At 66.2% G+C, this 14350-nt stretch overlaps 4 protein-coding genes across 5 annotated transcripts; all 4 read left to right on the top strand.

Moving 5' to 3' along the window:
• The first annotated feature begins 312 nt into the window (after window positions 1-312).
• On the top strand, window positions 313-2340 carry ANKRD65 (ankyrin repeat domain 65). The gene is made up of 3 exons (XM_040987582.1): window positions 313-659; window positions 756-1287; window positions 1727-2340. The coding sequence occupies exons 1-3, from the start codon at window positions 313-315 to the stop codon at window positions 2102-2104; spliced, it is 1257 nt and encodes a 418-aa protein (XP_040843516.1). The 3' UTR covers window positions 2105-2340.
• A 681-nt stretch (window positions 2341-3021) lies between these two features.
• MRPL20 (mitochondrial ribosomal protein L20) lies at window positions 3022-4849 on the top strand. Its single transcript, XM_040987765.1, has 4 exons — window positions 3022-3167; window positions 3252-3362; window positions 4055-4132; window positions 4631-4849. The coding sequence occupies exons 1-4, from the start codon at window positions 3081-3083 to the stop codon at window positions 4787-4789; spliced, it is 435 nt and encodes a 144-aa protein (XP_040843699.1). The 5' UTR covers window positions 3022-3080; the 3' UTR covers window positions 4790-4849.
• Window positions 4850-5094: 245 nt separating this feature from the next.
• CCNL2 (cyclin L2) lies at window positions 5095-10676 on the top strand. 2 transcript variants are annotated; one of them, XM_040987761.1, is made up of 10 exons: window positions 5095-5328; window positions 5408-5482; window positions 5554-5663; window positions 5748-5868; window positions 6686-6750; window positions 8260-8359; window positions 8618-8722; window positions 8806-8935; window positions 9661-9748; window positions 9931-10676. In XM_040987761.1, exons 1-10 carry the CDS (start codon window positions 5095-5097, stop codon window positions 10256-10258), a joined length of 1356 nt encoding a protein of 451 aa, XP_040843695.1. In that variant the 3' UTR covers window positions 10259-10676. The 2 variants fall into 2 exon arrangements, with proteins under 2 accessions (XP_040843695.1, XP_040843696.1); XM_040987762.1 differs by having other exon boundaries at window positions 5142-5328; window positions 9658-9748.
• Window positions 10677-12073: 1397 nt separating this feature from the next.
• On the top strand, window positions 12074-13348 carry AURKAIP1 (aurora kinase A interacting protein 1). The gene is made up of 3 exons (XM_040987764.1): window positions 12074-12261; window positions 12786-13120; window positions 13190-13348. The coding sequence occupies exons 1-3, from the start codon at window positions 12210-12212 to the stop codon at window positions 13289-13291; spliced, it is 489 nt and encodes a 162-aa protein (XP_040843698.1). The 5' UTR covers window positions 12074-12209; the 3' UTR covers window positions 13292-13348.
• The last annotated feature ends 1002 nt before the right edge of the window (window positions 13349-14350 follow it).

Raw genomic sequence — 14350 nt, 5'->3', positions numbered from 1 at the left:
GAGTTCCTGCTTGTCTTTCTGGAACCTGCTCTGGGCTTGGCTCCCCGGGAGAGAGGCCAAGATGGGAGGCGACATGGGCGCCAGGGCTTCCTGCTAAGCGGCTGGGTAAACAGTGTCAAGTGGCCCATGAGGCCCCAGCATCCCTGGCACCCCACCTCCAGCCTTGCACCAGATGCGCAGGACACCTCACCGCCAGTCCAACACAGGGTCACGTCCCTGCCCACTTGGGTCTCCCGCAGTCCTGGGGCTGCCATTGCTGCCCCCAGCCAGGGTGTGCTGGACTGCAACAGAGGAGTCAGGACGTGGGCAGGCATGAACAGGACCCTGAGCCAGGCAAAGCCCCTGGCAATCACCGTGAGTGAAGCCCCTCGGAAGGCTGGGCGGCTGGCAGAGCTCCCAGAGGCCTGCTGTGGCGCGCAGGGGCCAGGATCCCCGCAGGTGGATGTCGGGAGCCTTGGGCGCTGCAACCAGGACCTGGCCAGGGAGGAGGCGGATCAGGAGCTGCTCTGGGTGGAGCTGGGCTCCGAGGCCGCCCTGGGAGCAGTTACGCCGGTGCAGGCTGCCCCCCAGAACCGGAGCTGCCTGCTCCAGGCCGTGTGGACCGGCCCGGTGGGCCTTGTGGTGCAGCTCCTGCGGCAAGGAGCCAGCTTGGAGGAGAGGTGCGCTGAGCCGAGGTCCTTCTTGGGGCAGGGTGCAGAGGGGTGCGCCCTGCTCCATCCAGCTGCCCTGGATCCCGCCCCGCCTCTCCCCCGCAGGGACCCCGCTGGCCGGACCCCGCTCCACCTGGCAGTACTGCGCGGCCACACGCCCCTGGCACAGCTGCTGCTGCGGCGCGGGGCCCCCGCGGGGGCCGCCGACAGCGCGGGGCGCACGCCGCTGCACGAGGTCGCTTGGCACGGGCACTCGTGCCTGGCGGAGCTGCTGCTGCGGCGCGGGGCTCCAGCGGCGGCGCGCTGCGGGGCGGGCCTCACGCCGCTGCACTGCGCCGCCGCCCTGGGGCGCACGCCGCTCGCCGCGCGCCTGCTGGCCGCGCCCGGCCCCGACCCCGCGCTGCCGGACGCGCGGGGCTGGACGGCGGCCCACTGGGCGGCTGCGGGCGGGCAGTTGGCGGTGCTCGAGCTGCTGGCGGCCGGCGGCGCGGAGCTGGACGGCGCCCTTCTGGTGGCGACTGCCGCGGGGCAAGGGGCCGCGCTGCGTCTCCTGCTGGCGCGTGGGGCACGCGTGGATGCTGCCGACGGCGCCGGGACCACGGCCCTTGGCCTGGCAGCCAGCCTGGGCCACCCGCAGGCACGTCCTGCCCTCCCCCGGAGGGAGGCTTCGCGGGGCTGCCCAGGGCAGGGAAGGTGGACGCAGGTGCCGAGCGCCCCTGGAGGGGAGGAAGGGGGGGCGGGGGTTGCGGGGTGCTCCAGGCTACAGGTTCTTTTCCATCCACCAGCTCACCCCCAATTCTCCCCTACTCACAACTGGCCTCAGGGAAGCTGGGAGCTCTTCCCAGCTTTCCTCAGATGGCAGGGACCTGAGGGCTGGGCTGCCAGTTGCTGCGTTCCCAGGCACCTTAGCAGGGAGCTGGTCCTGAGCAGAGCAGCTAGGACTGGGACCCGGGCTCCAGTACAAGTCCCCACCTCCAGAGCAGCGACACAACCCTCCGCCCCCGACTCTGGGGTCTGAGCTGGGGTGGGCTGGGGGCAGGGGAACTCCCAGTCAGCCCCCCACTCTTGCCTTCCAGGACATGGAGGTGTTGCTGAGCCACGGGGCTGACCCAAGCATCCGGGACAGGCACGGTCGCTCCGTCCTCCACAGGGCAGCTGCCCGGGGATACCTAGTCGCTGTCCAGCTCTTGGTAGCCTGGGGAGCCGCTGTGGATGCCCGGGACTCACTGGGCCTCACTCCCCTGCACCATGCAGCCCGGGGAGGCCACGTGGAGGTGGCCAGGCACCTTCTGGACAAGGGCGCAGAGGTCGATGCTACTGGCTGGCTCCATCACACACCCCTGCACCTGGCCACAGAGCAGGACCACTGTGCCACCGTGGAGCTACTGCTGAGCCTCGGGGCCAGCCGCACCCTGAGGACACAGTGGGGGCAGGAGGCCCTGACTCTGCTGTAGACCTGCGGGAAAGCAGGTGCCAGGCCCTGCAGCGTCCGCCTTCTCTGGGCCGGGGGCCTCAGCTGAGCCACGCCTCTTGGCCGGCCCGCCCGGGGGTCACTCTCTCACACCAGGGTGTCCCCTGTCGGGTGGACCCCCCACTATGAGCCGACCCCTGGCCCCAACATGCGAGGCCGACAGGCCCAGGCCCCAGGCTCTGCGCCCTGAGACATAGAAATGGAGCAGTGGAGCTATCTGGAAGCCCATCAGCTGTGGGACACCTTTCTCTGTATTCTTAACTGTTACACGTAATAAACTTTCTAAAAAGGATTTACTTACTTTTTAAGACGTTTTGTTTGTTTAGTTTTTATTTATTTTTAATTGTTTAAGATTTATTTACTTTTATTGGAAAGTCAGATATAGAGAAGAGGACAGAGGAAGATCTGTCCGATGATTCACTCCCCAAGTGGCCGCAAGGAGCTGAGCGGATCTGAAGCCAGGAGCCAGGAACTTCTTTCCGGGTCTCCATGTGGGTGCAAGGTCCCAAGGCTTTAGATCGTCCTCCACTGCTTTCCCAGGCCACAAGAAGGGAGCTGGATGGGAAGCGGAGCTGCGGGATTAGAACCGGCGCCCATATGGGATTCTGGTGCCTTCAAGGCGAGGACTTTAGCCACTAGGCCACCGCACCGGGCCCGCACATAATCACCTTTAAAACAAAAACGTAGTCACATGACAGCAGCTGGGCTAAAAACAGTATCTAAGTGAAAAGCTATGAGGAAACGGGCACTGCACCGGGCCGTCGGCAAGTCGGCTCCTCTGCGTCCAACCCCCGCGGAACATTCTGGAAGGGCCTGACCCGCGGGCCGGGCGCGTCCCGGCGGGCCAGCGGCTTCCACCTGCCCGGCGCGCAGGCGCGGCGCCCCGGAAGTCGTCGGGCCGGCGCCGACCGGAAGCGCTCGCTCTGCGCCGCGCTGGGGGCGTTGTGGCGGCGGGCACCATGGTCTTCCTCACCGCGCGGCTGTGGCTGCGGAACCGCGTCACCGATCGCTTCTGGCGCGTGCAGGAGGTGCTGCAGCACGCCCGGGTGAGTGCGCCCCCGCGCCGGCGGAGCGGGCGCCGCGTCCCCGACCCCGCTGACCCCGACCCCCGCGCCCTGTCTCTCCTCCAGCACTTCCGGGGCAGGAAGAACCGCTGCTACCGGCTGGCTGTGCGCGCCGTGACCCGGGCCTTGGCGCGGAGCACGCTGGGACGGCGGCTCAAGAAGAGGACGCTGCGCGCCGTGAGCGCGGGAGGGACGGGGACGGGGGACAGTGAGAGGGACGGGGACAGTGAGGGACGGGGACAGTGAGGGACGGGGGACAGTGAGAGGGACGGGGACAGTGAGAGGGACGGGGACAGTGAGAGAGACGGGGACAGTGAGAGGGACGGGGACGGGGGACAGTGAGAGGGACGGGGGACAGTGAGAGGGACGGGGACAGTGAGAGGGACGGGGACGGGGGACAGTGAGAGGGACGGGGGACAGTGAGAGGGACGGGGACAGTGAGAGGGACGGGGGACGGGGGACAGTGAGAGGGACGGGGGACAGTGAGAGGGACGGGGGACAGTGAGAGGGACGGGGACGGGGGACAGTGAGAGGGACGGGGACGGGAGACCGTGGGGACAGGGGGACAGTGAGGGACGGGGACAGTGAGAGGGACGGGGGACAGTGAGAGGGACGGGGGACGGGGGACAGTGAGGGACGGGGACAGTGAGAGGGACGGGGGACAGTGAGGGACGGGGACAGTGAGAGGGACGGGGACGGGGGACAGTGAGAGGGACGGGGACAGTGAGAGGGACGGGGACAGTGAGGGACGGGGACAGTGAGGGACGGGGACAGTGAGAGGGACGGGGACAGTGAGAGGGACGGGGACGGGGGACAGTGAGGGACAGCGGCAGCAGGTGGACAGCGGCCGCTCTCCCCGGTGCCCCCAGCTCTGGATCAGCCGCATCGGCGCCGCCTCCCAGGAGCATGGGCTCCGGTACCCCAGCCTCGTGTCCAACCTGGTCAAGGTACGGAGGCCCGGGTAGGGGGCCCGTGTCAGCGGGGTGTCCTGGCAGTGTGGGGTGTCCTCTCCTCCGTCCCGTGTCTGCCCTCCGTCCCGTGTCCTGTCCCGTGTCTGTCCTCCATCCCGTGTCTGCCCTCCGTCCCGTGTCCCGTGTCCTGTCCCGTGTCCTGTCCCGTGTCTGCCCTCCTGTCCCGTGTCCTGTCCCGTGTCCCGTGTCGTGTCCCGTGTCTGTCCTCCATCCCGTGTCCCGTGTCTGCCCTCCGTCCCGTGTCCCGTGTCGTGTCCCGTGTCTGCCCTCCGTCCCGTGTCCCGTGTCGTGTCCCGTGTCTGCCCTCCGTCCCGTGTCCCGTGTCGTGTCCCGTGTCTGCCCTCCGTCCCGTGTCCCGTGTCGTGTCCCGTGTCTGCCCTCCGTCCCGTGTCGTGTCCCGTGTCTGTCCTCCATCCCGTGTCCCGTGTCTGTCCTCCGTCCCGCGTCCCGTCCTGACCGACGGTCCCCCCGCAGTGCCGCGTGGAGCTGAACCGGAAGGCGCTGGCCGCGCTGGCCGTCCACGAGCCCAAGACCTTCAAGGCGCTGGCGGCGCTGGCGCGGCGGCGGCGGGAGGAGGGCCTGGCTGCGGCCCTGGACGGCGCGGCCCCCGGCGTGTTCACGCGGGCGGCCTAGGGCGGCGGGCGGCGGGGGGCTCGGGCCGGTCGGCACCCCAATAAAGCTGACGTGCGCACTGGAGGAGCCGTGCGGGTCCCTTGTGCGGGAGGCGGGCCGTGCTCGGGGCAGCCGCGCTTCCGGGGCGTGCTCGCGCTCCTCCGCGCCTGCTTCCGGCGGCGGCGCCCGGCGCGGAGCTGAGGGGCAGGGCCGGCGGCCAATGGCGGGCGGCGGGGCCCCGGGCCGGCCAATGGCGGGCGACGCGGGGCGGTTCCGGGCGGCGCCGGGCCGGTGGGCGCCGGGGCGCGGGGGGCCGGCGGCACAAGATGGCGGCGGGGGCCGCGGGGCCGACGGGCGGCGCCCCCGGGGCGGGCGTGCTGATCGGGGACCGGCTGTACTCGGGCGTGCTCATCACCCTGGAGAACTGCCTCCTGCCCGACGACAGGCTGCGCTTCACGCCGTCCATGTCGAGCGGGCTGGACACGGACACGGAGACCGGCCTCCGCGTGGTGGGCTGCGAGCTCATCCAGGCGGCCGGCATCCTGCTCCGCCTGCCGCAGGTGAGGGCCCGGTAACCGCCGCGCCGGGGAGGGGCCGGGCCGGGCGGGGGTCGCCCCGTGACGCGCTCCCCTCGCGCAGGTGGCCATGGCCACGGGGCAGGTGCTGTTCCAGCGGTTCTTCTACACCAAGTCCTTCGTCAAGCACTCGATGGAGGTGAGCCCGCCCCGCGTCCCGCGCCGCACGCCCCGGGCCCGGACCCCCGCCTGACGGCGCTTGCCTTGCAGCACGTGTCCATGGCCTGTGTCCACTTGGCTTCCAAGATCGAAGAGGCGCCCCGGCGGATCCGGGACGTAGTCAACGTGTTCCACCGCCTACGGCATCTCCGAGAGAAGAGGTGGGTCTCCGGGGCCCCAGGCCCCCCAACGCCCGGCCCGGCGTTGCTGGACACCGTGTGCTGAGCCGCCTCGTCTTGCTGCAGGAAGCCGGTGCCCATGCTGCTGGACCAGGACTACGTGGGTCTCAAGAATCAGGTCATCAAGGCCGAGCGGCGGGTGCTGAAGGAGCTAGGCTTCTGCGTGCACGTGAAGCACCCGCACAAGGTGGGGGAGCCCCAGCGGGCAGCGGGTTGGGGTCCCAGCTCCTTCCCATTCCAGCCCCATCCCATCCCATCCCATTCCAGCGTTGTCCAGCCCATCTTAGCCTTGTCTTGTCCCAGCCCAGCCCTGTCCCATTACATCCCAGCCAGTTCCATTCCATCCCAGCCCTATCCTATTCCATCAAAATCTCATCCTAATTCATCTCATCCTTGTCCCATGACATCTCATCCCATCCCCGCCCTGTCCCATCGCATCCCAGCTTTGTTCCAGCCTCGTCCCATTCAGTCCCAGCTCCGTCCCATCCCATCCCAGGGTCCTTCAGAGCAAACGCCAGGAGGGATGTGGCTGGCAGCTAGATGGCAGTAGAAGGCATGTGGGGGGCAGGGGGCTGGGGACTGTGGGCCACCTCATGTTCTTGCCCTCTGGCTGTTTGAGTGTTCCCGAAGGCAGGGTCCTCCTCTGGTCTCTTGCTGGACTCTGGTGTGAGTTTTGGTTCTCAGTAAACCACCAGCATACCTCTCGGTGTTTCTCTTCCTTGCCGCATGGCTGGGTGCTGGTGGCTGGGCCAGGTGAGGGCGAGGTGCCAGGGCAAGACTTGGCACTGGTTACCTATCGGTGGACATGGGATCTTGTAAGGGCCACCTGAAACAGGAGCGATTGGCCAGGGTCGGGCCTGAGACTCGGCTGTGGGTCCTCTCTGCTCCTCTGCATGCTGATCTGCGAGGCCAAGTGGGCAGTCTCCAGGTTGGGGTCCCTGGGGTGTGGCACCCGGCTGCCCTCCTCGGGTTCTGGGTCCTAACTGCGTGGCTGTGTCTTGCAGATTATCGTTGTGTACCTGCAGGTGTTAGAGTGCGAGCGTAACCAACACCTGGTTCAGACCGCATGGTGAGCTGCCCTCCGTGTTCCTGAAGGCAGTGGGGTCCGTGGCTCGTGGTGGGAGGAGTCCTGGCGCCTGTGCCCTTCTCGCAGGCCTGGGCATTGGTGGAGTGGTAGGTGGCCCTCCTGCCACTGTTGCGGGCTGTTGATGGGGGCGGGACACGAGGCCTCCCTGCATCATGGTGTGGGGTTTCACAAGGGGAGTCTAGCCCGAGGCGCAGCTGAGTGGATTGTGGGGTGCTGTGAGGTCACGGACGCCAGCTGCCTCGTCTGGGCAGTGGTGTTAGCCGAGAGCACGTTGTGACTCTTGCTTTTCTGTACCCTTTCAATTGAAGGGTAGCCTGTGGGGTAGGTGCCTGAGACCGCTCTGCTGCCTGAGCGCCAGGGTGCAGGGCCGGCGGCCGTCTCCAGCCTACCCGTGCAGGCTCTCCAGCGAAGGCGGCCCGGGGCTAGTGGCTTGCGTGCAGTAACATAGCCATGGCGCCTTGGTAATCCTGCTGTCCATCCCGGGATGGTAACTGTGTTAACTATTAATTAGAGCTGGTGAATGTTCTGACTTGGTGATCGTGGTCGGGGCACCTGAGATGCAGCACGTGCCCTCCGGGCATCCCCGGGGTGAGGGCTCCCCGTTGGTCACACCCGCTCATCATGCTGTCACTGCCCCTTCGCACTCCTGAGGACCAGATTCGCAGAGTGCGACTTGTCCATGTTACACTGGGCCTGGTGCTGCACTGCAGGGCTGCACCGGGGACTCCCCCCTCCCTGGTGGGCCTGGGTTCCTCTAGGGCGTCCAAACCACAGCTCGCTGGCTCCCCTGGGGTGCAGTGGATTCCCGCGTGTGGGGGTCCTGGGGCTGGGTGGACTCCTTTCCACCTGCCTTCCTGGAGCTGTTTGTTTCGCATTGTGGGTAAAACAGCTTGAATCTGGTTCTGGTTGATCAAATGTTAGAGAAATACAGTCTCGTACATGTTAGAAACACATGGAGGACTGTTAGAAGCCCTCAGCTTTTTTAGTTACAGATGTAACCTGAGAACCTGATGGTGCTGCTGCACTTGCCGCTTCTGTCTGATTCTGTGGCTGTTCCTTTAAGACTCCTGGTTGGCACAGGGCAGTGGGGAGCATTTCTCTGGCCCGAGAAGAGGCATGGCCCTAAGGTACTGCCCACACTGCAGCATATCCTGCGCCAGCCTCCCCATGGCCACTGCCCCTTCTGAGTGGACCTAGTCGCGAAGCGGCAGACCAGGGCTGGCCAGGCCCATGCACAGCTGCAGGTGGTGGCGACAGAGGACAGCCCGGTGGGCAGCGTGGTGTTCAGGACCCGCCTGTTTCCCCACCTCCGATTTGGGCTTCCAGCCCTTGACCTGGGGGCAGCCGGGGCGTGGCGGTGACAGGGCAGCAGAGCAAGGGAGAGAAGTCCCAGGCAGTTCTTGGCATGCCACATGCAGCCAGCCTGCCCCGGGGGTGTGGTGACTGGCATTCAGCCCAGGTCAGGCAGGTGGGCACCCTGTTCGGTCTCAGGAACTACATGAATGACAGCCTGCGGACGGACGTGTTTGTGCGCTTCCCCCCGGAGAGCATCGCCTGTGCCTGCATCTACCTCGCTGCCCGCACACTGGAGGTCAGTGCCCACTGGCCTGCCTGCCATGAGCAAGTCACTGTGCACATGCGCGCCGCTATTTGGATGTTTGTAAAGCAGAGACGGGTGGGCGGGGGGTGCCTGCTTTTTCTCATGTGGCAGCTCTGGCTGGAGCTGGGCCAGCCACAGCCAGGAGCCAGGAGCCTCTGGGCTTTCCTAGGCTGTTAGCAGGGAGCTGGGTTTGTGCTGCCCCCTGCTGTGGCTGGGCAAGGTGCAAACAGATGCTGCCTCTCCTTGCAGATCCCCCTGCCCAACCGCCCTCACTGGTTTCTCTTGTTTGGAGCAACTGAGGAGGAAATTCAAGAGATTTGCATAAAAATCCTGCAGCTTTACACACGGAGAAAGGTTCTTTTGGCTTGTCCCTCATCCCTCGCGTGGTGTGGGGCAGAAAGCTCTGGCTCTGACTCCATGGCCACTGGCTCCTGCAGGCAGACCTAACACAGCTCGAAGGGGAGGTGGAGAGGCAGCGGCGTGCCATGGAGGAGGCCCAGGCCCACCCGCCCGGGGCCACACCTCTGCTAGACGGCGTGGCGGGCTTCTCGCCCGCGGCCAAGCCCGGTGAGTGCTGCGGGCAGAGGACAGGGCAAGGGTGGGGGCCAGCTCAGCCCCTGGAGCGAATCGCTGGCCCGTGAGTGCAGACTGCGCTCTTGAACCCAGCCCGAGACGCTGTGGTTGGCCTGTCGGGTGGCCTGTCGCCTATGGAAATTTGTAAACATTTTTCATGTGCTTGGAAAGCAGAGTGAGGCGAGACAGGCGGGGGGGGGGGAGGTTCTTTGTTTTATTTAAAAATAGAAATTGTGCAATATTTTTATCTTGTAGTATTAAATGCGAGCATTTTAAAATTTTAGTTACTCAGTCAACGAACATTTAACACTGGATTCTCTTTGCCCGATTTTCCTCCTAGCTTTCTAGCCCATTGTTTCTTTTCTTTTTTATATTGATGATTTTTGCAGACTTGATTAGGGCTCAGAGGAGGCAGGGAAATTTTCCACCTGCTGGTTTATCCTGCACATCTGCCAGAGCTGTGCCAGAAGCCCAGAGCTCTGTTGCTGTGAGCCCCTGGAGGGGCTGGGGCAGCAGAGAGCAGGACCACAATCCACACTGCAGCGTGGGACGGGGCTGGACACGGTTCAGCTGATGTCTCGGCCTGCCGCCCCGCAGGGTCCCTGCATTACACCAGCATTGCACTGGCAGAGCCCAGAGGGGGAGAAAATGTGGAGGGAGCAGAGGTCCCCTCGCCCCCTGGCCCTGACGGACTGTTCACTTACTCTTGGTTCCAGCAGAGTCCCCCAAAGTCAACAGGGGGAACAAGTCCTCGCCCCCTTTGGCCAAGAACATCAGGAGAACCCAGGCCGACAGCCCTGTGAACGGGTAAGACACGGGGCCCCAGCGGGCCGGGCCATCTGAGCAAGGATCTACAGCTCCTCCCTGTATCCACAGTTTGTGGAAGGTGCCAGCAAGCAGGAGCCGGGGGGGTCGGGCAGGCTGGCCCGGGGAGGGCTGGTTGTTGGGCGCCGCCTACAGGTGCTAATGTGGGCCATGTGTTTTCACAGAAGTGACAGCGAGTCCACCTCTGGGGGCTCCAAATCACCTAGCCGCTCCCGCAGCCGCAGCGACTCCCCACCCAGACAGGTGCACCGCAGTGGTCTCAGCCAGAGCTCCCGGAGGGCCAGGGACTGCATGTACCCCCCACAGAAGCCACCCAAGTCCCCCAGCCGAAGCTCGCCCCGCTCACGAAGCCAGTCCCGGGAGCATGCCGACAGTTGCGGGAAATACAGGAAGCGAAATCGCTCCTGCAGGGATGAGCGGCCGCAGTCCTGTGAGCATGCGGGCCGTCGCTACGAGCGGGCTCTCCCCGGGCACAGCCGGCATCGCAGGTGAGGCAGGCTGTGCTGGCTGCTCGGCCACAGCTGCCCGATCCCAGGGCCTTCAGTGCGGCTGACTCCGGGACACGTAACCTGTGCCTGCACCCAGCCATGTCGCCTGCTGCTGTGACCATGGCAGCCAGCTGCCTGCTCCCAGACTTATGATGCCGTGAGGTGGCACTTGCGCTGTCCACGTGGTCAGCACACACTGGGGGTGTCAGCGCCAGTGCTAGGTGGAGACCAGCGTGGCTGCCAGCTCCCAGGAGGTGTGTCCGTGTGTTGACGCACAAGTGCTCAGGACGAGGCGCTCCGGCTGGCCTACCAGCGCCTACTTGGGACCCACTTATTAAAGTGTTCGGTTTGTACTGAGCTCTCCTGCTTCCTGTTGACCTCCTGTGCTCCGGCCAGCAGAGCCAGCAACGTGGACATGGCAAGGGTCTGGGGTTGAAGCACCAAGAGGAGACCAGTGATGGTGGAAGTCTCTTGGCCTTTCACCTACTTCTTGCTTACTCTTTCCCCCACACTCTTATTAGCGCAATTGGATACAGCTGAGTCCAGTAGACCAGGTGCTTCTAGCCCCAAGCCCACTCCTGTAGTGCTCGGCTTAATGAGCCCTAGTCAACTCCTTAGCCCACAACACTCCTGGCCGGATGCCCCAGGGTCTGGTGGGGCGGCGGGCCCTGAAGCCTGCTGTCCTGGGGTGTTCCTCGTGGCACTGGTTCCTGTCACCCCCTTCCCTCAGCCTACACCTCTTCCCAAGTGTCCCCAGTGCCTCGCCTTGCTCCTAGCCTGTCACTGGACACTCAGGACCTAGCTGCGCTTCCTCTCGACCGGCTGTGCAGCACGTGCCCTTGGTACCTGGCAGTCCTGTTCCAGAGCCATGACTGGTGCTGAGCAAGGGGACATGGGGACTGGGAGCACTGGGCGAGAGGAGCTCCTGGCCTGTAGTAGGTAGGAGGGGGTGTATGGCACAGGCAGTGCCAATGTCCAGGCCTGGGGTCACGTCCTCAGAGCCTCATGCCAGGATTGCCAGTGCTGAGGCCAGTACCCACGCAACTGATGCCCTGGGCTGCCGGGCTACTTCCTCCGCGCTCTGGAGGAGAAGCCAGTTTGGGCCGGCCGACATGGGCGGTCCGGTGGCCCGTTCCCTGGGTGGGAGAGGCAGGCAGTCTGGCATTGGCACGTGTGGGGCAGACACTGGGCAAAGCCTGGCCGTCATGGGCACTCCAGGACTAAGGTCAGAGCCAGCGCCGGGCAGTGGCCTCCCCTCCTCCCTGGGTCTAGAGCTCGGGACTCGGGTTTCCATCTGGGCCAGCAAAGCCCGGGATGGATGCAGGACTGGGAGGCGTCGGCACGGCTCGGCATTCCCTCCCCGGTCCCCAAGGCCCCTTCGTGCAGGCTGCCGCTGGCCGGGTTTAGCAAGCAGCTTTCCCAGCGAGTCGAGGCAGGTCCTGGTTGGTCCGACTTCCAGGGTGCGGAGACCCCTCTTGGGGCCAGTCCGTGTGAACGCCCCCCTGGCTGGAGGGGAAAGCGGGGTCTCGGACAGGCAGCTCCACCTGCTGCTCACTGCTCGAGTGGGCGCCTAAGGAGCCCCTTCCAGCAGCCGCCTTCGGGAGCGCTGGGGACGGGCAGGCGGCCGCGCGGTCCACCGCTCCCTCCGCACGCCTCCTTCAGCCCCGACACGCCCGCTTCCGCCTCAGGTCATTCCGGAAGTGACGCGTAGCCATCTCGGGACTGTGGGAATTGTAGTATTTCTGCCTCCGTGAGGGAAGGGTATGGTGACGCGCAGGGCTGAGCGCAAGCGCCGGCCGCCTGCATCCGGAAGCCGTCGCTTTCTGGGCTCCCGGCGTGGCCTGCGTCAAAGCGCAACCCGCTGTGAGGGCGCTGGGGTTTAGTTTCGGGACGGACCGGAAGAGCGTGGGGACGACAGTTGTGTCCGGCGGTGGAGCGAGCGGAACCGTCACGCCATGTTCCTGGCACGCCTGGCCGCCCGGCTGGTCAGGGCCGTTCCCACGGCAGGTGAGGGGTCGGGGAGGGACGGGCGGGGTGCGGGATGTGTGCCCCCAGACCGACCGTGTCCCTCAGGCTGACCGTGCCCCCACCCAGGCCGGGCGTGTCACCCCCCCCAGGCCGGCCATGTCCCTCCCCAGGCCGGCCATGTCCCCCCCCAGGCTGACTGTGCCCCCCCAGGCCGGCCGTGTCCCCCCCCCAGGCTGACCGTGACCCCCCAGGCCGGCCGTGTCCCCCAGGCTGACTGTGCCCCCCAGGCCGGCCATGTCCCCTCCAGGCCGGCCATGTCCCCCCCAGGCTGACCGTGGCCCCCAGGCCGGCCATGTCCCCCCCCAGGCTGACCGTGGCCCCCAGGCCGGCCATGTCCCTCCCCAGGCTGACTGTGCCCCCCCAGGCCGGCCGTGTCCCCCCCCCAGGCTGACCGTGCCCCCCCAGGCCAGCCGTGTCCCCCCCAGGCTGACCGTGCCCCCCCAGGCCGGCCGTGTCCCCCCCAGGCTGACCGTACCCCTCCAGGCTGACTGTGCCCCCCCCAGGTTACAGCCGCCCCTGGCCCACGGCCTGCCTGAGCCGGGCCGCCTCGGTCCCCGTGCCGGGCAGGGTGGCCCCACCGCCGCCGCTGGAGATGCTGGTGCCCCGGAAGATGGCCATCAGCCCCCTGGAGAGCTGGCTCACGGCCCGCTACCTCCTGGGCAGCCTCGCCCCGACCCCCGAGTGCCCGCCAGAGCCCCCGGCGGCCCCCGCCATGCGCTGCAAGAGCGTGCTCAAGATCCGACGGCGCAAGATGAACCACCACAAGTACCGCAAGCTGGTGAAGCGCACGCGCTTCCTGCGCCGCAGGGTGCGCGAGGGCCGGCTCAGGCGCAAGCAGGTGAGCTGCCCTCTCGAGTGCCCGGCCGGCCGGGCACTGCCCACGCTGGCCGCTCCTCTCTGCCTGCAGGAGCGCTTCGAGAAGGACCTGAGGCGCATCTGGCTGAAGGCCGGCCTGAAAGAAGCCCCCGAGGGCTGGCAGACCCCCAAAATCTACCTGAAGAGCAAGTGAGCTGCACACCCTCTCTCCCTGCCCTTGCCCTTGGCAATAAACTCGGACCGGCGCCCCTGCATCCTGCCTGCTGGGAGGGTCTCAGTGCTCCTGCGGAGTCCGGGGGCAGGGTGGGCTCTCCCCTGCACCTGGGACCCTCCCCAGGGTCATCAAATTGGGCACCACAGGCCCGGCTCACTGCCTGCTGAATCCCGGCCTGGCCCTGGAGCAGGCTCTCCTGCCGTTCCCACCGTGGTCCCTGCGGATGGTTTGGCAGATTTTATCTTATATCTGCCTCTCCTTCTGGAGGGCCCCCTGCCCTGGCCCCTGGGGAGGAGGGCCGGGGCTGTGGGACCCGGCCAGCCCCTTGTCCCTGTCAGGTTTGCCGACCACCAGGGAAAGGAAAAAAGCATGGACAGGCTGTTGACAAGAGGCCTGTATTGGGGAGAATTCAATTCTGGGTGCAGCGGAGAGGCAGAGAAAAAGCGGGGAGGTGTGGGGAGGAAGGGTGCAGGGGCTGTCACAGCACTCCTGACACGGGGGCTGGTGCTGCTCCAGCTCTTACTAGCAGAGGAAACACCCGTTCAGCCAGGCTCCTCTCCTGGTGACTGTGGGGTCTGACCGCAGAGACCTGGGTTCCGGGCTGTGGTGGGCGCATGCTGAGACTCCTGCGCACGCCTGGGGTTGGAGATGGGTCTCATGCCTGGTTCCTCCCCAGCCTTGCTCATGTCTTCCCGACAGGCTGGTCCCAGTGGCCTATGGCTGCGAACACAACACTGCCGGGTGGCCCCTGCTCCAGGTACACGTGTGGGTGGGCACAGCTCCTGGGCACCACATGCTGGCTCTGGGCACCCCAGCTGGACGAGCTGGAACCCCAGGCGTCTGTGTTATCACTTCCGGCAGCCCCAGGGCTGGGTCGTGGCAGCTGAGGGCCACCTGCGGGCATCCAGCTGGAGGCACAGGGTCTCCCTTGCGGAGGACTAGGGTCAAGCAACCTGCATCCCATGCCCTCCTGCTGATTGCTAACACTGTGTAGGCGACCCCTGCCTGCCAGCCTCACCCTCGATGGGCCCCTTCCAC

This window comes from Ochotona curzoniae, unplaced genomic scaffold (assembly GCF_017591425.1).
Source record: "Ochotona curzoniae isolate NIBS_2020 unplaced genomic scaffold, NIBS_Ocur_1.0 contig_4792, whole genome shotgun sequence".
NCBI lineage: Eukaryota > Metazoa > Chordata > Mammalia > Lagomorpha > Ochotonidae > Ochotona > Ochotona curzoniae.
Note: the sequence above shows the minus strand (reverse complement) of the source record. Positions and strands in the feature narration are given on the sequence as shown.

Bases quoted from the DNA above. Each gene is read 5' to 3' on its own strand.
- ANKRD65 (XM_040987582.1), top strand. From the start codon at position 313: ATGAACAGGACCCTGAGCCAGGCAAAGCCCCTGGCAATCACCGTGAGT. The intron at 660-755 runs GTGCGCTGAGCC...TCTCCCCCGCAG, and splicing joins GGAGCCAGCTTGGAGGAGAG to GGACCCCGCTGGCCGGACCC. The intron at 1,288-1,726 runs GCACGTCCTGCC...CTTGCCTTCCAG, and splicing joins CCAGCCTGGGCCACCCGCAG to GACATGGAGGTGTTGCTGAG.
- MRPL20 (XM_040987765.1), top strand. From the start codon at position 3,081: ATGGTCTTCCTCACCGCGCGGCTGTGGCTGCGGAACCGCGTCACCGAT. The intron at 3,168-3,251 runs GTGAGTGCGCCC...TCTCTCCTCCAG, and splicing joins AGGTGCTGCAGCACGCCCGG to CACTTCCGGGGCAGGAAGAA. The intron at 3,363-4,054 runs GTGAGCGCGGGA...CGGTGCCCCCAG, and splicing joins AGAAGAGGACGCTGCGCGCC to CTCTGGATCAGCCGCATCGG.
- CCNL2 (XM_040987761.1), top strand. From the start codon at position 5,095: ATGGCGGCGGGGGCCGCGGGGCCGACGGGCGGCGCCCCCGGGGCGGGC. The intron at 5,664-5,747 runs GTGGGTCTCCGG...GTCTTGCTGCAG, and splicing joins CGGCATCTCCGAGAGAAGAG to GAAGCCGGTGCCCATGCTGC. The intron at 8,360-8,617 runs GTCAGTGCCCAC...CTCTCCTTGCAG, and splicing joins TCGCTGCCCGCACACTGGAG to ATCCCCCTGCCCAACCGCCC.
- AURKAIP1 (XM_040987764.1), top strand. From the start codon at position 12,210: ATGTTCCTGGCACGCCTGGCCGCCCGGCTGGTCAGGGCCGTTCCCACG. The intron at 12,262-12,785 runs GTGAGGGGTCGG...TGCCCCCCCCAG, and splicing joins CAGGGCCGTTCCCACGGCAG to GTTACAGCCGCCCCTGGCCC. The intron at 13,121-13,189 runs GTGAGCTGCCCT...CTCTGCCTGCAG, and splicing joins GCCGGCTCAGGCGCAAGCAG to GAGCGCTTCGAGAAGGACCT.